The sequence below is a fragment of the Oncorhynchus mykiss genome, chromosome 21 (genome assembly GCF_057628025.1).
Source record: "Oncorhynchus mykiss isolate SJ-2025 chromosome 21, ASM5762802v1, whole genome shotgun sequence".
Lineage (NCBI taxonomy): Eukaryota > Metazoa > Chordata > Actinopteri > Salmoniformes > Salmonidae > Oncorhynchus > Oncorhynchus mykiss.
Window position 1 is genome coordinate 58,175,001 of NC_143042.1, and position 27,223 is coordinate 58,202,223.

Below are 27,223 nucleotides of genomic sequence, written 5' to 3' on the forward strand. Positions count from 1 at the left end.
CTAATAGTAGTGGATTATAAATCTAATAGTAGTGGATTATAAATCTAGTAGTAGTGGATTATAAATCTAGTAGTAGTGGATTATAAATATAATAGTAGTGGATTATAAATCTAATAGTAGTGGATTATAAATCTAATAGTAGTGGATTATAAATCTAATAGTAGTGGATTATAAATCTAGTAGTAGTGGATTATAAATCTAATAGTAGTGGATTATAAATCTAGTAGTAGTGGATTATAAATCTAATAGTAGTGGATTATAAATCTAATAGTAGTGGATTATAAATCTAGTAGTAGTGGATTATAAATCTAATAGTAGTGGATTATAAATCTAGTAGTAGTGGATTATAAATCTAGTAGTAGTGGATTATAAATCTAATAGTAGTGGATTATAAATCTAGTAGTAGTGGATTATAAATATAATAGTAGTGGATTATAAATCTAATAGTAGTGGATTATAAATCTAGTAGTAGTGGATTATAAATCTAGTAGTAGTGGACTATAAATCTAGTAGTAGTGGACTATAAATCTAATAGTAGTGGATTATAAATCTAGTAGTAGTGGATTATAAATCTAATAGTAGTGGATTATAAATCTAATAGTAGTGGATTATAAATCTAATAGTAGTGGATTATAAATCTAGTAGTAGTGGATTATAAATCTAGTAGTAGTGGATTATAAATCTAATAGTAGTGGATTATAAATCTAGTAGTAGTGGATTATAAATCTAGTAGTAGTGGATTATAAATCTAATAGTAGTGGATTATAAATCTAATAGTAGTGGATTATAAATCTAGTAGTAGTGGATTATAAATCTAATAGTAGTGGATTATAAATCTAATAGTAGTGGATTATAAATCTAATAGTAGTGGATTATAAATCTAGTAGTAGTGGATTATAAATCTAGTAGTAGTGGATTATAAATCTAATAGTAGTGGATTATAAATCTAATAGTAGTGGATTATAAATCTAATAGTAGTGGATTATAAATCTAGTAGTAGTGGATTATAAATCTAGTAGTAGTGGATTATAAATCTAATAGTAGTGGATTATAAATCTAATAGTAGTGGATTATAAATCTAATAGTAGTGGATTATAAATCTAATAGTAGTGGATTATAAATCTAGTAGTAGTGGATTATAAATCTAATAGTAGTGGATTATAAATCTAGTAGTAGTGGATTATAAATCTAGTAGTAGTGGATTATAAATCTAATAGTAGTGGATTATAAATCTAATAGTAGTGGATTATAAATCTAATAGTAGTGGATTATAAATCTAGTAGTAGTGGATTATAAATCTAATAGTAGTGGATTATAAATCTAGTAGTAGTGGATTATAAATCTAATAGTAGTGGATTATAAATCTAATAGTAGTGGATTATAAATCTAATAGTAGTGGACTATAAATCTAATAGTAGTGGATTATAAATCTAATAGTAGTGGATTATAAATCTAGTAGTAGTGGATTATAAATCTAATAGTAGTGGATTATAAATCTAGTAGTAGTGGATTATAAATCTAGTAGTAGTGGATTATAAATCTAGTAGTAGTGGATTATAAATCTAGTAGTAGTGGATTATAAATCTAGTAGTAGTGGATTATAAATCTAGTAGTAGTGGATTATAAATCTAATAGTAGTGGATTATAAATCTAGTAGTAGTGGATTATAAATCTAATAGTAGTGGATTATAAATCTAATAGTAGTGGATTATAAATCTAGTAGTAGTGGATTATAAATCTAATAGTAGTGGATTATAAATCTAGTAGTAGTGGATTATAAATCTAATAGTAGTGGATTATAAATCTAATAGTAGTGGATTATAAATCTAATAGTAGTGGATTATAAATCTAACAGTAGTGGATTATAAATCTAGTAGTAGTGGATTATAAATCTAATAGTAGTGGATTATAAATCTAATAGTAGTGGATTATAAATCTAGTAGTAGTGGATTATAAATCTAGTAGTAGTGGATTATAAATCTAATAGTAGTGGATTATAAATCTAATAGTAGTGGATTATAAATCTAATAGTAGTGGATTATAAATCTAATAGTAGTGGATTATAAATCTAGTAGTAGTGGATTATAAATCTAATAGTAGTGGATTATAAATCTAGTAGTAGTGGATTATAAATCTAGTAGTAGTGGATTATAAATCTAATAGTAGTGGATTATAAATCTAATAGTAGTGGATTATAAATCTAATAGTAGTGGATTATAAATCTAGTAGTAGTGGATTATAAATCTAATAGTAGTGGATTATAAATCTAGTAGTAGTGGATTATAAATCTAATAGTAGTGGATTATAAATCTAATAGTAGTGGATTATAAATCTAATAGTAGTGGACTATAAATCTAATAGTAGTGGATTATAAATCTAATAGTAGTGGATTATAAATCTAGTAGTAGTGGATTATAAATCTAATAGTAGTGGATTATAAATCTAGTAGTAGTGGATTATAAATCTAGTAGTAGTGGATTATAAATCTAGTAGTAGTGGATTATAAATCTAGTAGTAGTGGATTATAAATCTAGTAGTAGTGGATTATAAATCTAGTAGTAGTGGATTATAAATCTAATAGTAGTGGATTATAAATCTAGTAGTAGTGGATTATAAATCTAATAGTAGTGGATTATAAATCTAATAGTAGTGGATTATAAATCTAGTAGTAGTGGATTATAAATCTAATAGTAGTGGATTATAAATCTAGTAGTAGTGGATTATAAATCTAATAGTAGTGGATTATAAATCTAATAGTAGTGGATTATAAATCTAATAGTAGTGGATTATAAATCTAACAGTAGTGGATTATAAATCTAGTAGTAGTGGATTATAAATCTAATAGTAGTGGATTATAAATCTAATAGTAGTGGATTATAAATCTAATAGTAGTGGATTATAAATCTAATAGTAGTGGATTATAAATCTAATAGTAGTGGATTATAAATCTAATAGTAGTGGATTATAAATCTAATAGTAGTGGATTATAAATCTAGTAGTAGTGGATTATAAATCTAATAGTAGTGGATTATAAATCTAGTAGTAGTGGATTATAAATCTAGTAGTAGTGGATTATAAATCTAATAGTAGTGGATTATAAATCTAATAGTAGTGGATTATAAATCTAGTAGTAGTGGATTATAAATCTAGTAGTAGTGGATTATAAATCTAATAGTAGTGGATTATAAATCTAGTAGTAGTGGATTATAAATCTAGTAGTAGTGGATTATAAATCTAATAGTAGTGGACTATAAATCTAATAGTAGTGGATTATAAATCTAATAGTAGTGGATTATAAATCTAATAGTAGTGGATTATAAATCTAGTAGTAGTGGATTATAAATCTAATAGTAGTGGATTATAAATCTAGTAGTAGTGGATTATAAATCTAATAGTAGTGGATTATAAATCTAATAGTAGTGGATTATAAATCTAGTAGTAGTGGATTATAAATCTAATAGTAGTGGATTATAAATCTAATAGTAGTGGATTATAAATCTAGTAGTAGTGGATTATAAATCTAGTAGTAGTGGATTATAAATCTAATAGTAGTGGATTATAAATCTAGTAGTAGTGGATTATAAATCTAGTAGTAGTGGATTATAAATCTAATAGTAGTGGACTATAAATCTAATAGTAGTGGATTATAAATCTAATAGTAGTGGATTATAAATCTAATAGTAGTGGATTATAAATCTAGTAGTAGTGGATTATAAATCTAATAGTAGTGGATTATAAATCTAGTAGTAGTGGATTATAAATCTAATAGTAGTGGATTATAAATCTAATAGTAGTGGATTATAAATCTAATAGTAGTGGACTATAAATCTAATAGTAGTGGATTATAAATCTAATAGTAGTGGATTATAAATCTAGTAGTAGTGGATTATAAATCTAATAGTAGTGGATTATAAATCTAGTAGTAGTGGATTATAAATCTAGTAGTAGTGGATTATAAATCTAGTAGTAGTGGATTATAAATCTAGTAGTAGTGGATTATAAATCTAGTAGTAGTGGATTATAAATCTAGTAGTAGTGGATTATAAATCTAATAGTAGTGGATTATAAATCTAGTAGTAGTGGATTATAAATCTAATAGTAGTGGATTATAAATCTAATAGTAGTGGATTATAAATCTAGTAGTAGTGGATTATAAATCTAATAGTAGTGGATTATAAATCTAGTAGTAGTGGATTATAAATCTAATAGTAGTGGATTATAAATCTAATAGTAGTGGATTATAAATCTAATAGTAGTGGATTATAAATCTAATAGTAGTGGATTATAAATCTAGTAGTAGTGGATTATAAATCTAATAGTAGTGGATTATAAATCTAATAGTAGTGGATTATAAATCTAATAGTAGTGGATTATAAATCTAATAGTAGTGGATTATAAATCTAATAGTAGTGGATTATAAATCTAATAGTAGTGGATTATAAATCTAATAGTAGTGGATTATAAATCTAGTAGTAGTGGATTATAAATCTAATAGTAGTGGATTATAAATCTAGTAGTAGTGGATTATAAATCTAGTAGTAGTGGATTATAAATCTAATAGTAGTGGATTATAAATCTAATAGTAGTGGATTATAAATCTAGTAGTAGTGGATTATAAATCTAGTAGTAGTGGATTATAAATCTAATAGTAGTGGATTATAAATCTAGTAGTAGTGGATTATAAATCTAGTAGTAGTGGATTATAAATCTAATAGTAGTGGACTATAAATCTAATAGTAGTGGATTATAAATCTAATAGTAGTGGATTATAAATCTAATAGTAGTGGATTATAAATCTAATAGTAGTGGATTATAAATCTAATAGTAGTGGATTATAAATCTAATAGTAGTGGATTATAAATCTAATAGTAGTGGATTATAAATCTAATAGTAGTGGATTATAAATCTAGTAGTAGTGGATTATAAATCTAATAGTAGTGGATTATAAATCTAATAGTAGTGGATTATAAATCTAGTAGTAGTGGATTATAAATCTAATAGTAGTGGATTATAAATCTAATAGTAGTGGATTATAAATCTAATAGTAGTGGATTATAAATCTAGTAGTAGTGGATTATAAATCTAATAGTAGTGGATTATAAATCTAATAGTAGTGGATTATAAATCTAATAGTAGTGGATTATAAATCTAATAGTAGTGGATTATAAATCTAATAGTAGTGGATTATAAATCTAATAGTAGTGGATTATAAATCTAATAGTAGTGGATTATAAATCTAATAGTAGTGGATTATAAATCTAATAGTAGTGGATTATAAATCTAATAGTAGTGGATTATAAATCTAGTAGTAGTGGATTATAAATCTAATAGTAGTGGATTATAAATCTAATAGTAGTGGATTATAAATCTAGTAGTAGTGGATTATAAATCTAGTAGTAGTGGATTATAAATCTAATAGTAGTGGATTATAAATCTAATAGTAGTGGATTATAAATCTAATAGTAGTGGATTATAAATCTAGTAGTAGTGGATTATAAATCTAGTAGTAGTGGATTATAAATCTAATAGTAGTGGATTATAAATCTAATAGTAGTGGATTATAAATCTAATAGTAGTGGATTATAAATCTAGTAGTAGTGGATTATAAATCTAATAGTAGTGGATTATAAATCTAATAGTAGTGGATTATACATCTAATAGTTGTGGATTATAAATCTAATAGTAGTGGATTATAAATCTAATAGTAGTGGATTATAAATCTAGTAGTAGTGGATTATAAATCTAATAGTAGTGGATTATAAATCTAATAGTAGTGGATTATAAATCTAGTAGTAGTGGATTATAAATCTAATAGTAGTGGATTATAAATCTAATAGTAGTGGATTATAAATCTAATAGTAGTGGATTATAAATCTAATAGTAGTGGATTATAAATCTAATAGTAGTGGATTATAAATCTAATAGTAGTGGATTATAAATCTAGTAGTAGTGGATTATAAATCTAATAGTAGTGGATTATAAATCTAGTAGTAGTGGATTATAAATCTAGTAGTAGTGGATTATAAATCTAATAGTAGTGGATTATAAATCTAGTAGTAGTAATCTAAAAGAATCCCGGAACCAAGCACAGCGTTGAGTCAATAAAGTAGCTATATGTATAATGACAAAGTTATATGAGCTACGGTGCTCATTAAGTAGCAATATGAGCTACGGTGCTCATTAAGTAGATATATGAGCTACGGTGCTCATTAAGTAGCAATATGAGCTATGGTGCTCATTAAGTAGATATATGAGCTACGGTGCTCATTAAGTAGCTACAGTTGAAGTTGGAAATGGACATACAACACTTAGTTTGGAGTCATTAAAACTCATTTTTCAACGACTCCACAAATGTCTTGTTAACAAACTATAGTTTTGGCAAGTCGGTTAGGACATCTACTTTGTGCATGACACAAGTCATTTTTACAACAATTTACAGACAGATTATTTCACTTATAATTCACTGTATCACAATTCCATTAGGTCAGAAGTTTACATACACTAAGTTGACTGTGCCTTTAAACAGCTTGGAAAATTCCAGAAAATGATGTCATGCCTTTAGAAGCTTCTGATAGGCTAATTTACATGATTTCAGTCAATTGGAGGTGTACCTGTGGATGTATTTCAAGGCCTACCTTTAAACTCAGTGCCTCTTTGCTTGACATCATGAGAAAATCTAAATAAATCAGCCAAGACCTCAGAAAAATAATTGTAGACCTCCACAAGTCTGGTTCATCCTTGGGAGCAATTTCCAAACACCTGAAGGTACCACGTTCATCTGTACAAACAATAGTACGCAAGTATAAACACCCTGGGACCATGCAGCCGTCATACCGCTCAGGAAGGAGATGCGTTCTGTCTCCTAGATATGAACGTACTTTGGTGCAAAAAGTGCAAATCAATCCCAGAACAACAGCAAAGGACCTTGTGAAGATGCTGGAGGAAACAGGGTACCAAAGTATCTATATCCACAGTAAAACGAGTCCTACATCGACATAACCTGAAAGGCCGCTCAGCAAGGAAGAAGCCACTGCTCCAAAACTGCCATAAAAAAGCCAGACTACGGTTTGCAACTGCACATGGGGACAAAGATCGTACTTTTTGGAGAAATGTCCTCTGGTCTGATGAAACAAAAATATAACTGATTGGCCATAATGACCATCGTTATGTTTGGAGGAATAAGGGGGAGGCTTGCAAGCCGAAGAACACCATCCCAACCGTGAAGCACGGGGGTGGTAGCATCATGTTGTAGGGGTGCTTTGCTGCAGGAGGGACTGGTGCACTTCACAAAATAAATGTCATCATGAGGTAGGAACATTATGTGGATATATTGAAGCAACATCTCAAGACATCAGTCAGGAAGTTAAAGCTTGGTTGCAAATGTGTCTTCCAAATGGACAATGACCCCAAGCATACTTCCAAAGTTGTGGCAAAATGGCTTAAGGACAACAAAGTCAAGTTATTGGAGTTGCCATCACAAAGCCCTGACCTCAAACCTATAGAACATTTGTGGGCAGAACTGAAAAAGCGTGTGCGAGCAAGGAGGCCTACAAACCTGACTCAGTTACACCAGCTCTGTCAGGAGGAATGGGCCAAAATTCACCCAACTTATTGTGGGAAGCTTGTGTAAGGCTACCCAAAACGTTTGACCCAAGTTAAGCAATTTAAAGGCAATGCTACCAAATACTAATTGAGTGTATGTAAACTTCTGACTTCCAACTGTATATGAGCTACGGTGCTCATTAGGGTGTTATAGTAGTGCACTAGGGAGGGTGAATAGGGTGTTATAGTAGTGCACTAGGTAGGGTGAACAGGGTGTTATAGTAGTGCACTAGGGAGGGTGAATAGGGTGTTATAGTAGTGCACTAGGTAGGGTGAATAAGGTGTTATAGTAGTGCACTAGGTAGGGTGAATAAGGTGTTATAGTAGTGCACTAGGTAGGGTGTTATAGTAGTGCACTGGGTAGGGTGTTATAGTAGTGCACTAGGTAGGGTGTTATAGTACTGCACTAGGTAGGGTGTTATAGTAGTGCACTAGGTAGGGCAAATAGGGTGTTATACTAGTGCACTAGGCAGGGAATAGGGTGTTATAGTAGTGCACTAGGCAGGGAATAGGGTGTTATAGTAGTGCACAAGGTAGGGTGAATAAGGTGTTATAGTAGTGCACTAGGTAGGGTGAATAGGGTGTTATAGTAGTGCACTAGGGAGGGAATAGGGTGTTATAGTAGTGCACTAGGTAGGGAATAGGGTGTTATAGTAGTGCACTAGGTAGGGTGAATAAGGTGTTATAGTAGTGCACTAGGGAGGGAATAGGGTGTTATAGTAGTGCACTAGGTAGGGAATAGGGTGTTATAGTAGTGCACTAGGTAGGGTGAATAAGGTGTTATAGTAGTGCACTAGGTAGGGTGAATAGGGTGTTATAGTAGTGCACTAGGTAGGGTGAATAAGGTGTTATAGTAGTGCACTAGGTAGGGTGAATAGGGTGTTATAGTAGTGCACTAGGGAGGGAATAGGGTGTTATAGTAGTGCACTAGGTAGGGAATAGGGTGTTATAGTAGTGCACTAGGTAGGGTGAATAAGGTGTTATAGTAGTGCACTAGGTAGGGTGAATAGGGTGTTATAGTAGTGCACTAGGGAGGGTGAATAGGGTGTTATAGTAGTGCACTAGGGAGGGAATAGGGTGTTATAGTAGTGCACTAGGCAGGGAATAGGGTGTTATAGTAGTGCACTAGGGAGGGAATAGGGTGTTCTAGTAGTGCACTAGGCAGGGAATAGGGTGTTATAGTAGTGCACTAGGCAGGGAATAGGGCGTTATAGAGTAGACTTACTTGAGATGCCAGAAGAAGAAATGTCCTATCCTCTGGTTAGTCAGAGCCTTCTTAATGAGGAACCTGGCCAGAGGGTTGTCCAGGTACATCTCATACTTCAACACCTGAGAAATGGGACAGATGTACACTATGGGTCCAGACACAGATTAAGCCTAGTGTTAGACTACAAGACAGACAGACAGACAGACAGACAGACAGACAGACCTGTACTAGCTGTAGAAGGTACTGACTGAGCTTGTCGTCAGTGAGGCCCTGTACGAGGCAGCGCAGGGCGAACTCTCGAACCATGGGGTCAGGAAAGTTACAGTCCAACAGCTCCAGAGCACTCTCTGGTTGCATCAGGGGCCAGTCACGCAATAAACAGTACATCTAGAGGGGGGCGGAGGACACAGAGAGGGAGAGGGAGAGACAGAGAGAGAGGGGAGAGAGGGGGGCGGAGGACACACAGAGAGAGAGAGAGGAGAGAGGGGGGCGGAGGACACACAGAGAGGGAGACAGAGAGACAGAGAGAGAGAGGAGAGGGAGAGAGGGGGGCGAAGGACACATAGAGGGAGACAGAGGGAGAGAGAGAGGGGAGAGAGGGGGGCGGAGGACACACAGAGAGGGAGACAGAGAGACAGAGAGAGAGGGGAGAGAGGGGGGCGGAGGACACACAGAGAGAGAGAGAGGAGAGAGGGGGGCGGAGGACACACAGAGAGGGAGACAGAGAGACAGAGAGAGAGAGGAGAGGGAGAGAGGGGGGCGAAGGACACATAGAGGGAGACAGAGGGAGAGAGAGAGGGGAGAGAGGGGGGCGGAGGACACACAGAGAGAGAGAGAGGAGAGAGGGGGGCGGAGGACACACAGAGAGAGAGACAGAGAGACAGAGAGAGGGGAGAGAGGGGGGCGGAGGACACACAGAGAGAGAGAGGGGAGAGAGGGGGGCGGAGGACACACAGAGAGAGAGAGAGGAGAGAGGGGGGCGGAGGACACACAGAGAGGGAGACAGAGAGACAGAGAGACAGAGAGAGAGGGGGGCGAAGGACACATAGAGGGAGACAGAGGGAGAGAGAGGAGAGAGGGGGGCGGAGGACACACAGAGAGAGAGACAGGAGAGGAGAGAGAGAGAGAGAGAGGAGAGGGAGAGAGAGGGAGAGACCATTTTACTCCCGCTAGCAGAGCTGGATAAGCAGTTTTCATGTTATCCAGAGCGTTGGTGACTAACTGTGCTGCTGGCAACAATTTAATGAAGGTTTTTTTTATTACTCTTTTTTGCCGACATTTAATTGAGCATTTGTTTATTTTTTTAGTATTTTACCTTTATTTAACCAGGCAAGTCAGTTAAGAACAAATTCTTATTTTCAATGACGACCTAGGAACAGTGGGTTAACTGGCCTAGGAACAGTGGGGTTAACTGGTCTAGGAACAGTGGGTTAACTGGCCTAGGAACTGTGGGTTAACTGGTCTAGGAACAGTGGGTTAACTGGCCTAGGAACAGTGGGTTAACTGGCCTAGGAACAGTGGGTTAACTGGTCTAGGAACAGTGGGTTAACTGGCCTAGGAACTGTGGGTTAACTGGTCTAGGAACAGTGGGTTAACTGGCCTAGGAACAGTGGGTTAACTGGCCTATGAACAGTGGGTTAACTGGTCTAGGAACAGTGGGTTAACTGGCCTAGGAACAGTGGGTTAACTGGTCTAGGAACAGTGGGTTAACTGGCCTAGGAACAGTGGGTTAACTGGTCTAGGAACAGTGGGTTAACTGGTCTAGGAACTGTGGGTTAACTGGTCTAGGAACAGTGGGTTAACTGGCCTAGGAACAGTGGGTTAACTGGTCTAGGAACTGTGGGTTAACTGGTCTAGGAACAGTGGGTTAACTGGCCTAGGAACTGTGGGTTAACTGGTCTAGGAACAGTGGGTTAACTGGTCTAGGAACAGTGGGTTAACTGGTCTAGAAACAGTGGGTTAACTGGTCTAGGAACAGTGGGTTAACTGGTCTAGGAACAGTGGGTTAACTGGTCTAGGAACAGTGGGTTAACTGGCCTAGGAACAGTGGGTTAACTGGCCTAGGAACAGTGGGTTAACTGGCCTAGGAACAGTGGGTTAACTGGCCTAGGAACAGTGGGTTAACTGGCCTAGGAACAGTGGGTTAACTGGTCTAGAAACAGTGGGTTAACTGGTCTAGGAACAGTGGGTTAACTGGTCTAGAAACAGTGGGTTAACTGGTCTAGGAACAGTGGGTTAACTGGTCTAGGAACAGTGGGTTAACTGGTCTAGGAACAGTGGGTTAACTGGCCTAGGAACAGTGGGTTAACTGGCCTAGGAACAGTGGGTTAACTGGTCTAGGAACAGTGGGTTAACTGGTCTAGGAACAGTGGGTTAACTGGCCAAGGAACAGTGGGTTAACTGGTCTAGGAACAGTGGGTTAACTGGTCTAGGAACAGTGGGTTAACTGGTCTAGGAACAGTGGGTTAACTGGTCTAGAAACAGTGGGTTAACTGGTCTAGGAACAGTGGGTTAACTGGCCTAGGGTTAACTGGTCTAGGAACAGTGGGTTAACTGGTCTAGGAACAGTGGGTTAACTGGTCTAGGAACTGTGGGTTAACTGGCCTAGGAACAGTGGGTTAACTGGCCTAGGAACAGTGGGTTAACTGGCCTAGGGTTAACTGGTCTAGGAACAGTGGGTTAACTGGTCTAGGAACTGTGGGTTAACTGGCCTAGGAACAGTGGGTTAACTGGCCTAGGAACAGTGGGTTAACTGGCCTAGGAACAGTGGGTTAACTGGTCTAGGAACTGTGGGTTAACTGGTCTAGGAACAGTTGGTTAACTGGCCTAGGAACAGTGGGTTAACTGGTCTAGGAACTGTGGGTTAACTGGTCTAGGAACAGTGGGTTAACTGGCCTAGGAACAGTGGGTTAACTGGCCTAGGAACAGTGGGTTAACTGGCCTAGGAACAGTGGGTTAACTGGCCTAGGAACAGTGGGTTAACTGGTCTAGGAACAGTGGGTTAACTGGTCTAGGAACAGTGGGTTAACTGGCCTAGGAACAGTGGGTTAACTGGTCTAGGAACAGTGGGTTAACTGGTCTAGGAACAGTGGGTTAACTGGTCTAGGAACAGTGGGTTAACTGGTCTAGGAACAGTGGGTTAACTGGCCTAGGAACAGTGGGTTAACTGGCCTAGGAACAGTGGGTTAACTGGTCTAGGAACTGTGGGTTAACTGGTCTAGGAACAGTGGGTTAACTGGTCTAGGAACAGTGGGTTAACTGGCCTAGGAACAGTGGGTTAACTGGCCTAGGAACAGTGGGTTAACTGGTCTAGAAACAGTGGGTTAACTGGTCTAGGAACAGTGGGTTAACTGGTCTAGAAACAGTGGGTTAACTGGTCTAGGAACAGTGGGTTAACTGGTCTAGGAACAGTGGGTTAACTGGTCTAGGAACAGTGGGTTAACTGGCCTAGGAACAGTGGGTTAACTGGCCTAGGAACAGTGGGTTAACTGGTCTAGGAACAGTGGGTTAACTGGTCTAGGAACAGTGGGTTAACTGGCCAAGGAACAGTGGGTTAACTGGTCTAGGAACAGTGGGTTAACTGGTCTAGGAACAGTGGGTTAACTGGTCTAGGAACAGTGGGTTAACTGGTCTAGGAACAGTGGGTTAACTGGTCTAGAAACAGTGGGTTAACTGGTCTAGGAACAGTGGGTTAACTGGCCTAGGGTTAACTGGTCTAGGAACTGTGGGTTAACTGGCCTAGGAACAGTGGGTTAACTGGCCTAGAAACAGTGGGTTAACTGGCCTAGGAACAGTGGGTTAACTGGTCTAGGAACTGTGGGTTAACTGGTCTAGGAACAGTGGGTTAACTGGCCTAGGAACAGTGGGTTAACTGGTCTAGGAACTGTGGGTTAACTGGTCTAGGAACAGTGGGTTAACTGGCCTAGGAACAGTGGGTTAACTGGCCTAGGAACAGTGGGTTAACTGGCCTAGGAACAGTGGGTTAACTGGTCTAGGAACAGTGGGTTAACTGGTCTAGGAACAGTGGGTTAACTGGTCTAGAAACAGTGGGTTAACTGGTCTAGGAACAGTGGGTTAACTGGCCTAGGGTTAACTGGTCTAGGAACAGTGGGTTAACTGGTCTAGGAACAGTGGGTTAACTGGTCTAGGAACTGTGGGTTAACTGGCCTAGGAACAGTGGGTTAACTGGCCTAGGAACAGTGGGTTAACTGGCCTAGGGTTAACTGGTCTAGGAACAGTGGGTTAACTGGTCTAGGAACTGTGGGTTAACTGGCCTAGGAACAGTGGGTTAACTGGCCTAGGAACAGTGGGTTAACTGGCCTAGGAACAGTGGGTTAACTGGTCTAGGAACTGTGGGTTAACTGGTCTAGGAACAGTGGGTTAACTGGCCTAGGAACAGTGGGTTAACTGGTCTAGGAACTGTGGGTTAACTGGTCTAGGAACAGTGGGTTAACTGGCCTAGGAACAGTGGGTTAACTGGCCTAGGAACAGTGGGTTAACTGGCCTAGGAACAGTGGGTTAACTGGTCTAGGAACTGTGGGTTAACTGGTCTAGGAACAGTGGGTTAACTGGCCTAGGAACAGTGGGTTAACTGGCCTAGGAACAGTGGGTTAACTGCCTGTTCAGGGGCAGAACGACAGATTTGTACCTTGTCAGCTCTGGGGTTTGAACTTGCAACCTTTCAGTTACTAGTCCAACGCTCTAACCACTAGGCTACCTGCCACCTCTACACTCTAACCACTAAGCTACCCTGCCACCTCTACACTCTAACCACTAGGCTACCCTGCCACCTCTACACTCTAACCACTAGGCTACCCTGCCGCCCCCATTTGTAAATGTGTCAGTTATTCTGCGCTCTGGCACACTGAGATGAGACTGTGATCAGAGTAGATAGCCAGAGTGAATTTACGAACACACACGAATTAACCATGTCCACTGAGAACGCACAACGACCACTTAGCTAAGAATTACGAGAATAATCAAGTCAATAAACGTCGTGTTAGATAGCATTTAGTTAATTTACTGGCAAGTTCAATGTATTAGTAGCCAACTAGCGTTAGGTAGCTAGCTAACATACCGATATATACCACTGTAATGATATGCTATGTGGTTCGTAAGGATATCGTAGCTAACAAATTGTCAGCCAACATAACCTGTAATGTAACTTATTGGTAAAGTCATTACTTTATTGCATTGCTTAACATTTTATTAACATTTCAGACAGTCAGGTATTCTAGAGGAGAAACAGACAGACATGTATTCTAGAGGAGAAACAGGCTGACAGACAGGTATTCTAGAGGAGAAACAGACAGACAGTCAGGTATTCTAGAGGAGAAACAGACAGACAGACAAGTACTCTAGAGGAGAAACAGACAGTCAGGTATTCTAAAGGAGAAACAGACAGACAGACATGTATTCTAAAGGAGAAACAGACAGACAGACAGACAGGTGTTGTAGAGGAGAAACAGACAGACAGACAGGTATTCTAGAGGACAAACAGACAGGTATTCTAGAAGAGAAACAGACAGACAGGTATTCTAGAGCAGAAACAGACAGACAGGTATTCTAGAGCAGAAACAGACAGACAGGTATTCTAGAGCAGAAACAGACAGACAGGTATTCTAGAGGAGAAACAGACTGACAGGTATTCTAGAGGAGAAACAGACAGACATGTATTCTAGAGGAGAAACAGACAGACATGTATTCTAGAGGAGAAACAGGCAGACAGGTATACTAGAGGAGAAACAGGCTGACAGACAGGTATTCTAGAGGAGAAATAGACAGACAGGTATTATAGTGCAGAAAAAGACAGACAGGTATTCTAGAGGAGAAACAGACTGACAGGTATTCTTGAGGAGAAACAGACAGACATGTATTCTAGAGGAGAAACAGGCTGACAGACAAGTATTCTAGTGGAGAAACAGACAGTCAGGTATTCTAGAGGAGAAACAGACTGACAGGTATTCTAGAGGAGAAACAGACAGACAGGTATTCTGGAGGAGAAACAGACAGACAGGTATTCTAGAGGAGAAACAGGCTGACAGACAGGTATTCTAGAGGAGAAACAGACAGACAGGTATTCTAGAGGAGAAACAGACAGACAGGTATTCTAGAGGAGAAACAGACAGACAGGTATTCTAGAGGAGAAACAGACAGACAGGTATTCTAGAGGAGAAACAGACAGACAGGTATTCTAGAGGAGAAACAAACAGACAGGTATTCTAGAGGAGAAACAGACAGACATGTATTTTAGAGGAGAAACAGACAGACAGGTATTCTAGAGGAGAAACAGACTGACAGGTATTCTAGAGGACAATCAGAGAGACAGGTATTCTAGAGGAGAAACAGACAGACAGGTATTCTAGAGGAGAAACAGACAGACAGGTATTCTAGAGGAGAAACAGACAGATAGGTATTCTAGAGGAGAAACAGACTGACAGGTATTCTAGAGGAGAATCAGAGAGACAGGTATTCTAGAGTAGAAACAGACAGACAGGTATTCTAGAGGAGAAACAGGCTGACAGACAGGTATTCTAGAGGAGAAACAGACAGACAGGTATTCTAGAGGAGAAACAGACAGACAGGTATTCTAGAGGAGAAACAGACTGACAGGTATTCTAGAGGAGAATCAGAGAGACAGGTATTCTAGAGTAGAAACAGACAGACAGGTATTCTAGAGGAGAAACAGACAGACAGGTATTCTAGAGGAGAAACAGACAGACAGGTATTCTAGAGGAGAATCAGAGAGACAGGTATTCTAGATGAGAAACAGACAGACAGGTATTCTAGATGAGAAACAGACAGACAGGTATTCTAGAGGAGAAACAGACTGACAGGTATTCTAGAGGAGAAACAGACAGACAGGTATTCTAGAGGAGAAACAGACAGACAGGTATTCTAGAGGAGAAACAGACAGACAGGTATTCTAGAGGAGAAACAGACAGACAGGTATTCTAGAGGAGAAACAGACAGACAGGTATTCTAGAGGAGAAACAGACAGACAGGTATTCTAGAGGAGAAACAGACAGACAGGTATTCTAGAGGAGAATCAGAGAGACAGGTATTCTAGAGGAGAAACAGACAGACAGGTATTCTAGAGGAGAAACAGACAGACAGGTATTCAAGAGGAGAAACAGACAGACAGGTATTCTAGAGGAGAAACAGACAGACAGGTATTCTAGAGGAGAAACAGACCGACAGGTATTCTGGAGGAGAAACAGAGAGACAGGTATTCTGGAGGAGAAACAGACAGACAGGTATTCTAGAGGAGAAACAGGCTGACAGACAGGTATTCTAGAGGAGAAACAGACAGACAGGTATTCTAGAGGAGAAACAGACAGACAGGTATTCTGGAGGAGAAACAGACAGACGGGTATTCTAGAGGAGAAACAGGCTGGCAGACAGGTATTCTAGAGGAGAAACAGACAGACAGGTATTCTAGAGGAGAAACAGACAGACAGGTATTCTAGAGGAGAAACAGGCTGACAGACAGGTATTCTAGAGGAGAAACAGACAGACAGGTATTCTAGAGGAGAAACAGACAGACAGGTATTCTGGAGGAGAAACAGACAGACGGGTATTCTAGAGGAGAAACAGACAGACAGGTATTCTAGAGGAGAAACAGACAGACAGGTATTCTGGAGGAGAAACAGACAGACGGGTATTCTAGAGGAGAAACAGGCTGGCAGACAGGTATTCTAGAGGAGAAACAGACAGACAGGTATTCTAGAGGAGAAACAGACAGACAGGTATTCTAGAGGAGAAACAGACAGACAGGTATTCTGGAGGAGAAACAGACAGACGGGTATTCTAGAGGAGAAACAGGCTGGCAGACAGGTATTCTAGAGGAGAAACAGACAGACAGGTATTCTAGAGGAGAAACAGACAGACATTTATTATAGAGGAGAAACAGACAGACAGGTATTCTAGAGGAGAAACGGACAGACAGGTATTCTAGAGGAGAAACAGACAGACAGGTATTCTAGAGGAGAAACAGACAGACAGGTATTCTAGAGGAGAATCAGACAGACAGGTATTCTAGAGGAGAAACAGACAGACAGGTATTCTAGAGGAGAAACAGACAGACAGGTATTCTAGAGGAGAAACAGACAGACAGGTATTCTAGAGGAGAAACAGACAGACAGGTATACTGGAGGAGAAACAGAGAGACAGGTATTCTGGAGGAGAAACAGACAGACAGGTATTCTAGAGGAGAAACAGGCTGATAGACAGGTATTCTAGAGGAGAAACAGACAGACAGGTATTCTAGAGGAAAAACAGACAGACAGGTATTCTGGAGGAGAAACAGACAGACAGGTATTCTAGAGGAGAAACAGACAGACAGGTATTCTAGAGGAGAAACAGACAGACAGGTATTCTAGAGGAGAAACAGACAGACAGGTATTCTAGAGGAGAAACAGGGTGACAGACAGGTATTCTAGAGGAGAAACAGACAGACAGGTATTCTAGAGGAGAAACAGACAGACAGGTATTCTAGAGGAGAAACAGACTGACAGGTATTCTAGAGGAGAAACAGACAGACAGGTATTCTAGAGGAGAAACAGACTGACAGGTATTCTAGAGGAGAAACAGACAGACATGTATTCTAGAGGAGAAACAGACAGACAGGTATTCTAGAGGAGAAACAGACTGACAGGTATTCTAGAGGACAATCAGAGAGACAGGTATTCTAGAGGAGAAACAGACAGACAGGTATTCTAGAGGAGAAACAGACAGACAGGTATTCTAGAGGAGAAACAGACAGACAGGTATTCTAGAGGAGAAACAGACTGACAGGTATTCTAGAGGAGAATCAGAGAGACAGGTATTCTAGAGTAGAAACAGACAGACAGGTATTCTAGAGGAGAAACAGACAGACAGGTATTCTAGAGGAGAAACAGACAGACAGGTATTCTAGAGGAGAAACAGACAGACAGGTATTCTAGAGGAGAAACAGACAGACAGGTATTCTAGAGGAGAAACAGACAGATAGGTATTCTAGAGGAGAAACAGACTGACAGGTATTCTAGAGGAGAATCAGAGAGACAGGTATTCTAGAGTAGAAACAGACAGACAGGTATTCTAGAGGAGAAACAGACAGACAGGTATTCTATAGGAGAAACAGACAGACAGGTATTCTAGAGGAGAAACAGACAGACAGGTATTCTAGAGGAGAAACAGACTGACAGGTATTCTAGAGGAGAATCAGAGAGACAGGTATTCTAGAGTAGAAACAGACAGACAGGTATTCTAGAGGAGAAACAGACAGACAGGTATTCTAGAGGAGAAACAGACAGACAGGTATTCTAGAGGAGAATCAGAGAGACAGGTATTCTAGATGAGAAACAGACAGACAGGTATTCTAGATGAGAAACAGACAGACAGGTATTCTAGAGGAGAAACAGACTGACAGGTATTCTAGAGGAGAAACAGACAGACAGGTATTCTAGAGGAGAAACAGACAGACAGGTATTCTAGAGGAGAAACAGACAGACAGGTATTCTAGAGGAGAAACAGACAGACAGGTATTCTAGAGGAGAAACAGACAGACAGGTATTCTAGAGGAGAAACAGACAGACAGGTATTCTAGAGGAGAAACAGACAGACAGGTATTCTAGAGGAGAATCAGAGAGACAGGTATTCTAGAGGAGAAACAGACAGACAGGTATTCTAGAGGAGAAACAGACAGACAGGTATTCAAGAGGAGAAACAGACAGACAGGTATTCTAGAGGAGAAACAGACAGACAGGTATTCTAGAGGAGAAACAGACCGACAGGTATTCTGGAGGAGAAACAGAGAGACAGGTATTCTGGAGGAGAAACAGACAGACAGGTATTCTAGAGGAGAAACAGGCTGACAGACAGGTATTCTAGAGGAGAAACAGACAGACAGGTATTCTAGAGGAGAAACAGACAGACAGGTATTCTGGAGGAGAAACAGACAGACGGGTATTCTAGAGGAGAAACAGGCTGGCAGACAGGTATTCTAGAGGAGAAACAGACAGACAGGTATTCTAGAGGAGAAACAGACAGACAGGTATTCTAGAGGAGAAACAGGCTGACAGACAGGTATTCTAGAGGAGAAACAGACAGACAGGTATTCTAGAGGAGAAACAGACAGACAGGTATTCTGGAGGAGAAACAGACAGACGGGTATTCTAGAGGAGAAACAGACAGACAGGTATTCTAGAGGAGAAACAGACAGACAGGTATTCTGGAGGAGAAACAGACAGACGGGTATTCTAGAGGAGAAACAGGCTGGCAGACAGGTATTCTAGAGGAGAAACAGACAGACAGGTATTCTAGAGGAGAAACAGACAGACAGGTATTCTAGAGGAGAAACAGACAGACAGGTATTCTGGAGGAGAAACAGACAGACGGGTATTCTAGAGGAGAAACAGGCTGGCAGACAGGTATTCTAGAGGAGAAACAGACAGACAGGTATTCTAGAGGAGAAACAGACAGACATTTATTATAGAGGAGAAACAGACAGACAGGTATTCTAGAGGAGAAACGGACAGACAGGTATTCTAGAGGAGAAACAGACAGACAGGTATTCTAGAGGAGAAACAGACAGACAGGTATTCTAGAGGAGAATCAGACAGACAGGTATTCTAGAGGAGAAACAGACAGACAGGTATTCTAGAGGAGAAACAGACAGACAGGTATTCTAGAGGAGAAACAGACAGACAGGTATTCTAGAGGAGAAACAGACAGACAGGTATACTGGAGGAGAAACAGAGAGACAGGTATTCTGGAGGAGAAACAGACAGACAGGTATTCTAGAGGAGAAACAGGCTGATAGACAGGTATTCTAGAGGAGAAACAGACAGACAGGTATTCTAGAGGAAAAACAGACAGACAGGTATTCTGGAGGAGAAACAGACAGACAGGTATTCTAGAGGAGAAACAGACAGACAGGTATTCTAGAGGAGAAACAGACAGACAGGTATTCTAGAGGAGAAACAGACAGACAGGTATTCTAGAGGAGAAACAGGGTGACAGACAGGTATTCTAGAGGAGAAACAGACAGACAGGTATTCTAGAGGAGAAACAGACAGACAGGTATTCTAGAGGAGAAACAGACTGACAGGTATTCTAGAGGAGAAACAGACAGACAGGTATTCTAGAGGAGAAACAGACTGACAGGTATTCTAGAGGAGAAACAGACAGACATGTATTCTAGAGGAGAAACAGACAGACAGGTATTCTAGAGGAGAAACAGACTGACAGGTATTCTAGAGGACAATCAGAGAGACAGGTATTCTAGAGGAGAAACAGACAGACAGGTATTCTAGAGGAGAAACAGACAGACAGGTATTCTAGAGGAGAAACAGACAGACAGGTATTCTAGAGGAGAAACAGACTGACAGGTATTCTAGAGGAGAATCAGAGAGACAGGTATTCTAGAGTAGAAACAGACAGACAGGTATTCTAGAGGAGAAACAGACAGACAGGTATTCTAGAGGAGAAACAGACAGACAGGTATTCTAGAGGAGAATCAGAGAGACAGGTATTCTAGAGGAGAAACAGACAGACAGGTATTCTAGAGGAGAAACAGACAGACAGGTATTCTAGAGGAGAAACAGACTGACAGGTATTCTAGAGGACAATCAGAGAGACAGGTATTCTAGAGGAGAAACAGACAGACAGGTATTCTAGAGGAGAAACAGACAGACAGGTATTCTAGAGGAGAAACAGAGAGACAGGTATTCTAGAGGAGAAACAGACAGACAGGTATTCTAGAGGAGAAACAGACTGACAGGTATTCTAGAGGAGAATCAGACAGACAGGTATTCTAGAGGAGAAACAGACAGACAGGTATTCTAGAGGAGAAACAGACAGACAGGTATTCTAGAGGAGAAACAGAGAGACAGGTATTCTAGAGTAGAAACAGACAGACAGGTATTCTAGAGGAGAAACAGACTGACAGGTATTCTAGAGGAGAAACAGACAGGTATTCTAGAGGAGAAACAGACAGACAGGTATTCTAGTGGAGAAACAGACCGACAGGTATTCTAGAGGAGAACAGACAGACAGACAGGCATTCTAGAGGAGAAACAGACAGACAGGTATTCTAGAGGAGAAACAGACAGACAGGTATTCTAGAGGAGAAACAGACTGACAGGTATTCTAGAGGAGAATCAGAGAGACAGGTATTCTAGAGTAGAAACAGACAGACAGGTATTCTAGAGGAGAAACAGACAGACAGGTATTCTAGAGGAGAATCAGAGAGACAGGTATTCTAGAGTAGAAACAGACAGACAGGTATTCTAGAGGAGAAACAGACAGACAGGTATTCTAGAGGAGAAACAGACAGACAGGTATTCTAGAGGAGAATCAGAGAGACAGGTATTCTAGAGGAGAAACAGACAGACAGGTATTCTAGAGGAGAAACAGACAGACAGGTATTCTAGAGGAGAAACAGACTGACAGGTATTCTAGAGGACAATCAGAGAGACAGGTATTCTAGAGGAGAAACAGACAGACAGGTATTCTAGAGGAGAAACAGACAGACAGGTATTCTAGAGGAGAAACAGAGAGACAGGTATTCTAGAGGAGAAACAGACAGACAGGTATTCTAGAGGAGAAACAGACTGACAGGTATTCTAGAGGAGAATCAGACAGACAGGTATTCTAGAGGAGAAACAGACAGACAGGTATTCTAGAGGAGAAACAGACAGACAGGTATTCTAGAGGAGAAACAGAGAGACAGGTATTCTAGAGTAGAAACAGACAGACAGGTATTCTAGAGGAGAAACAGACTGACAGGTATTCTAGAGGAGAAACAGACAGACAGGTATTCTAGTGGAGAAACAGACCGACAGGTATTCTAGAGGAGAACAGACAGACAGACAGGCATTCTAGTGGAGAAACAGACAGACAGGTATTCTAGAGGAGAACAGACAGGCATTCTAGTGGAGAAACAGACAGACAGGTATTCTAGAGGAGAAACAGACAGACATGTATTCTAGAGGAGAAACAGACAGACAGGTATTCTAGAGGAGAAACAGACAGACAGGTATTCTAGAGGAGAAACAGACAGACAGGTATTCTAGAGGAGAAACAGACAGACAGGTATTCTAGAGGAGAAACAGACTGACAGGTATTCTAGAGGACAATCAGAGAGACAGGTATTCTAGAGGAGAAACAGACAGACAGGTATTCTAGAGGAGAAACAGACAGACAGGTATTCTAGAGGAGAAACAGAGAGACAGGTATTCTAGAGGAGAAACAGACAGACATGTATTCTAGAGGAGAAACAGACTGACAGGTATTCTAGAGGAGAAACAGACTGACAGGTATTCTAGAGGAGAAACAGACAGACAGGTATTCTAGAGGAGAAACAGACTGATAGACAGACAGGTATTCTAGTGGAGAAACAGACTGACAGACAGACAGGTATTCTAGAGGAGAAACAGACTGACAGACAGGTATTCTAGAGGAGAAACAGACTGACAGACAGACATGTATTCTAGAGGAGAAACAGACCGACAGACAGACATGTATTCTAGAGGAGAAACAGACTGACAGACAGGTATTCTAGAGGAGAAACAGACTGACAGACAGGTATTCTAGAGGAGAAACAGACTGACAGACAGGTATTCTAGAGGAGAAACAGACTGACAGACAGGTATTCTAGAGGAGAAACAGACTGACAGACAGGTATTCTAGAGGAGAAACAGACTGACAGACAGGTATTCTAGAGGAGAAACAGACTGACAGACAGCCATACCTGTGACCACTCATCTCTAGAGTTCCATTTGACTGACAGCAGCAGCTTAGGAAGAGACTCTGGAATGTTCACACAGTAATGTCTAGAAGATGAGGGAGGGAGGGAGGGAGAAAGAGGGAGGGAGGGAGAAAGAGGGATACAGAAAAGGAGGGAGAGGGAGAGAGGGAGGGAAGGAGAGAGGGTGTGAGAGAGGGAGGGAGGAAGAGTGTGAGAGAGAGGGAGGAAGGGAAGGAGGGATGGAGAGTGTGATAGAGAGGGAGGGTGAGAGAGAGGGAGGAAGGGAAGGAGGGATGGAGAGTGTGATAGAGAGGGAGGGTGAGAGAGAGGGAGGAAGGGAAGGAGGGATGGAGAGTGTGATAGAGAGGGAGGGTGAGAGAGAGGGAGGAAGGGAAGGAGGGATGGAGAGTGTGATAGAGAGGGAGGGTGAGAGAGAGGGAGGAAGGGAAGGAGGGATGGAGAGTGTGATAGAGAGGGAGGGTGAGAGAGAGGGAGGAAGGGAAGGAGGGATGGAGAGTGTGATAGAGAGGGAGGGTGAGAGAGAGGGAGGAAGGGAAGGAGGGATGGAGAGTGTGATAGAGAGGGAGGGTGAGAGAGAGGGAGGAAGGGAAGGAGGGATGGAGAGTGTGATAGAGAGGGAGGGTGAGAGAGAGGGAGGAAGGGAAGGAGGGATGGAGAGTGTGATAGAGAGGGAGGGTGAGAGAGAGGGAGGAAGGGAAGGAGGGATGGAGAGTGTGATAGAGAGGGAGGGTGAGAGAGAGGGAGGAAGGGAAGGAGGGATGGAGAGTGTGATAGAGAGGGAGGGTGAGAGAGAGGGAGTAAGGGAAGGAGGGATGGAGAGTGTGATAGAGAGGGAGGGTGAGAGAGAGGGAGGAAGGGAAGGAGGGATGGAGAGTGTGATAGAGAGGGAGGGTGAGAGAGAGGGAGGAAGGGAAGGAGGGATGGAGAGTGTGATAGAGAGGGAGGGTGAGAGAGAGGGAGGAAGGGAAGGAGGGATGGAGAGTGTGATAGAGAGGGAGGGTGAGAGAGAGGGAGGAAGGGAAGGAGGGATGGAGAGTGTGATAGAGAGGGAGGGTGAGAGAGAGGGAGGAAGGGAAGGAGGGATGGAGAGTGTGATAGAGAGGGAGGGTGAGAGAGAGGGAGGAAGGGAAGGAGGGATGGAGAGTGTGATAGAGAGGGAGGGTGAGAGAGAGGGAGGAAGGGAAGGAGGGATGGAGAGTGTGATAGAGAGGGAGGGTGAGAGAGAGGGAGGAAGGGAAGGAGGGATGGAGAGTGTGATAGAGAGGGAGGGTGAGAGAGAGGGAGGAAGGGAAGGAGGGATGGAGAGTGTGATAGAGAGGGAGGGTGAGAGAGAGGGAGGAAGGGAAGGAGGGATGGAGAGTGTGATAGAGAGGGAGGGTGAGAGAGAGGGAGGAAGGGAAGGAGGGATGGAGAGTGTGAGAGAGAGGGAGGGTGAGAGAGAGGGAGGAAGGGAAGGAGGGATGGAGAGTGTGAGAGAGAGGGAGGGTGAGAGAGAGGGAGGAAGGGAAGGAGGGATGGAGAGGGTGAGAGAGAGGGAGGGTGAGAGAGAGGGAGGAAGGGAAGTAGGGATGGAGAGTGTGATAGAGAGGGAGGGTGAGAGAGAGGGAGGAAGGGAAGGAGGGATGGAGAGTGTGATAGAGAGGGAGGGTGAGAGAGAGGGAGGAAGGGAAGGAGGGATGGAGAGTGTGATAGAGAGGGAGGGTGAGAGAGAGGGAGGGTGAGAGAGAGGGAGGGTGAGAGAGAGGGAGGAAGGGAAGGAGGGATGGAGAGTGTGAGAGAGAGGGAGGGTGAGAGAGAGGGAGGGTGAGAGAGAGGGAGGAAGGGAAGGAGGGATGGAGAGTGTGAGAGAGAGGGAGGGTGAGAGAGAGGGAGGGTGAGAGAGAGGGAGGGTGAGAGAGAGGGAGGGTGAGAGAGAGGGAGGGTGAGAGAGAGGGAGGGTGAGAGAGAGGGAGGGCATTTGGTTCAGCTTGTATTATCTACACCTATTCTAGTTTGGCACAATATTTCAGTTTCTTGCCAATAGAATGGTATAGAGTTGGGCTAAGAGACAGACTCCACCTACAGCAGTTACCTGTGTCTCCAGAGAAAGTCCTTCTCCTGTTCAGACAGCTCATAGAGAGGGTCTCTGCTACAGAGAGACCTGAGCTGCTCACCATCCGCTGCTGACACACTACTGTCACACGCCAGCCTGCTACTCTGAAACACACAGCAACACAGGACCATCATTACCAAAGAACTGGAGGTCTGTTCTCTGACTAGGACTGGTTCTCTGACCAGACAGTAGTCCTAGACAGTAGTTGTAACCCAGTTCTCTGACCAGTCCTAGACAGTAGTTGTAACCCAGTTCTCTCACCAGTCCTAGACAGTAGTTGTAACCCAGTTCTCTTACCAGTCCTAGACAGTAGTTGTAACCCAGTTCTCTCACCAGTCCTAGACAGTAGTTGTAACCCAGTTCTCTCACCAGTCCTAGACAGTAGTTGTAACCCAGTTCTCTTACCAGTCCTAGACAGTAGTTGTAACCCAGTTCTCTCACCAGTCCTAGACAGTAGTTGTAACCCAGTTCTCTCACCAGTCCTAGACAGTAGTTGTAACCCAGTTCTCTCACCAGTCCTAGACAGTAGTTGTAACCCAGTTCTCTCACCAGTCCAAGAGAGTAGTTGTAACCCAGTTCTCTCACCAGCCCTAGACAGTAGTTGTAGCCCAGTTCTCTCAACAGTCCTAGACAGTAGTTGTAGCCCAGTTCTCTCACCAGTCCTAGACAGTAGTTGTAACCCAGTTCTCTCACCAGTCCTAGACAGTAGTTGTAACCCAGTTCTCTCACCAGTCCAAGAGAGTAGTTGTAACCCAGTTCTCTCACCAGTCCTAGACAGTAGTTGTAGCCCAGTTCTCTGACCAGTCCTAAACAGTAGTTGTAACCCAGTTCTCTCACCAGTCCTAGACAGTAGTTGTAACCCAGTTCTCTCACCAGTCCTAGACAGTAGTTGTAACCCAGTTCTCTCACCAGTCCTAGACAGTAGTTGTAACCCAGTTCCCTCACCAGTCCTAGACAGTAGTTGTAACCCAGTTCTCTTACCAGTCCTAGACAGTAGTTGTAGCCCAGTTCTCTCACCAGTCCTAGACAGTAGTTGTAACCCAGTTCCCTCACCAGTCCTAGACAGTAGTTGTAACCCAGTTCCCTCACCAGTCCTAGACAGTAGTTGTAACCCAGTTCTCTTACCAGTCCTAGACAGTAGTTGTAGCCCAGTTCTCTGACCAGTCCTAGACAGTAGCTGTAACCCAGTACTCTGACCAGTCCTAGACAGTAGTTGTAACCCAGTTCTCTCACCAGTCCTAGACAGTAGTTGTAGCCCAGTTCTCTCACCAGTCCTAGACAGTAGTTGTAACCCAGTTCTCTCACCAGTCCTAGACAGTAGTTGTAGCCCAGTTCTCTGACCAGTCCTAGACAGTAGCTGTAACCCAGTTCTCTCACCAGTCCTAGACAGTAGTTGTAACCCAGTTCTCTCACCAGTCCTAGACAGTAGTTGTAGCCCAGTTCTCTCACCAGTCCTAGACAGTAGTTGTAACCCAGTTCTCTCACCAGTCCTAGACAGTAGTTGTAGCCCAGTTCTCTCACCAGTCCTAGACAGTAGCTGTAACCCAGTTCCCTCACCAGTCCTAGACAGTAGTTGTAGCCCAGTTCCCTCACCAGTCCTAGACAGTAGTTGTAGCCCAGTTCTCTCACCAGTCCTAGACAGTAGTTGTAGCCCAGTTCCCTCACCAGTCCTAGACAGTAGTTGTAACCCAGTTCTCTCAACAGTCCTAGACAGTAGTTGTAGCCCAGTTCTCTCACCAGTCCTAGACAGTAGTTGTAACCCAGTTCTCTCACCAGTCCTAGACAGTAGTTGTAGCCCAGTTCTCTAGAGATGGTCCAGTTGGCATGTTCCTCTATCTGCTGTTCATCAGGAAACAGGACCACCTGGTTGAACCATGAGAACTCTAGTTCAACACATGGAGTTTCCTACAGGGTGAGGAAGAGATCATGAGAACTCTAGTTCAACACATGGAGTTTCCTACAGGGTGAGGAAGAGATCATGAGAACTCTAGTTCAACACATGGAGTTTCCTACAGGGTGTGGAAGAGATCATGAGAACTCTAGTTCAACACATGGAGTTTCCTACAGGGTGAGGAAGAGATCATGAGAACTCTAGTTCAACACATGGAGTTTCCTACAGGGTGAGGAAGAGATCAAGAGAACTCTAGTTCAACACATGGAGTTTCCTACAGGGTGTGGAAGAGATCATGAGAACTCTAGTTCAACACATGGAGTTTCCTACAGGGTGAGGAAGAGATCATGAGGACTCTAGTTCAACACATGGAGTTTCCTACAGGGTGAGGAAGAGATCATGAGAACTCTAGTTCAACACATGGAGTTTCCTACAGGGTGAGGAAGAGATCATGAGAACTCTAGTTCAACACATGGAGTTTCCTACAGGGTGAGGAAGAGATCATGAGGACTCTAGTTCAACACATGGAGTTTCCTACAGGGTGAGGAAGAGATCATGAGAACTCTAGTTCAACACATGGAGTTTCCTACAGGGTGAGGAAGAGATCATGAGAACTCTAGTTCAACACATGGAGTTTCCTACAGGGTGAGGAAGAGATCAAGAGAACTCTAGTTCAAC

At 41.7% G+C, this 27,223-nt stretch overlaps 1 protein-coding gene across 2 annotated transcripts in view; it reads right to left on the reverse strand.

Moving 5' to 3' along the window:
- The window catches only part of LOC118942980 (phosphatidylinositol 4,5-bisphosphate 3-kinase catalytic subunit alpha isoform), a 150,089-nt gene that overhangs the window by 33,501 nt on the left and 89,365 nt on the right, over positions 1-27,223 (reverse strand). For both annotated transcript variants that reach the window (XM_036958414.2, XM_090214958.1), the window contains 5 exons: positions 26,428-26,559; positions 24,634-24,758; positions 22,545-22,626; positions 9,032-9,196; positions 8,828-8,931 (listed from right to left, as the gene is read on the reverse strand). In XM_036958414.2, coding sequence (XP_036814309.1) covers positions 8,828-8,931; positions 9,032-9,196; positions 22,545-22,626; positions 24,634-24,758; positions 26,428-26,559 — 608 coding nt within the window. The remainder of the gene's footprint in view (positions 1-8,827; positions 8,932-9,031; positions 9,197-22,544; positions 22,627-24,633; positions 24,759-26,427; positions 26,560-27,223) is intronic.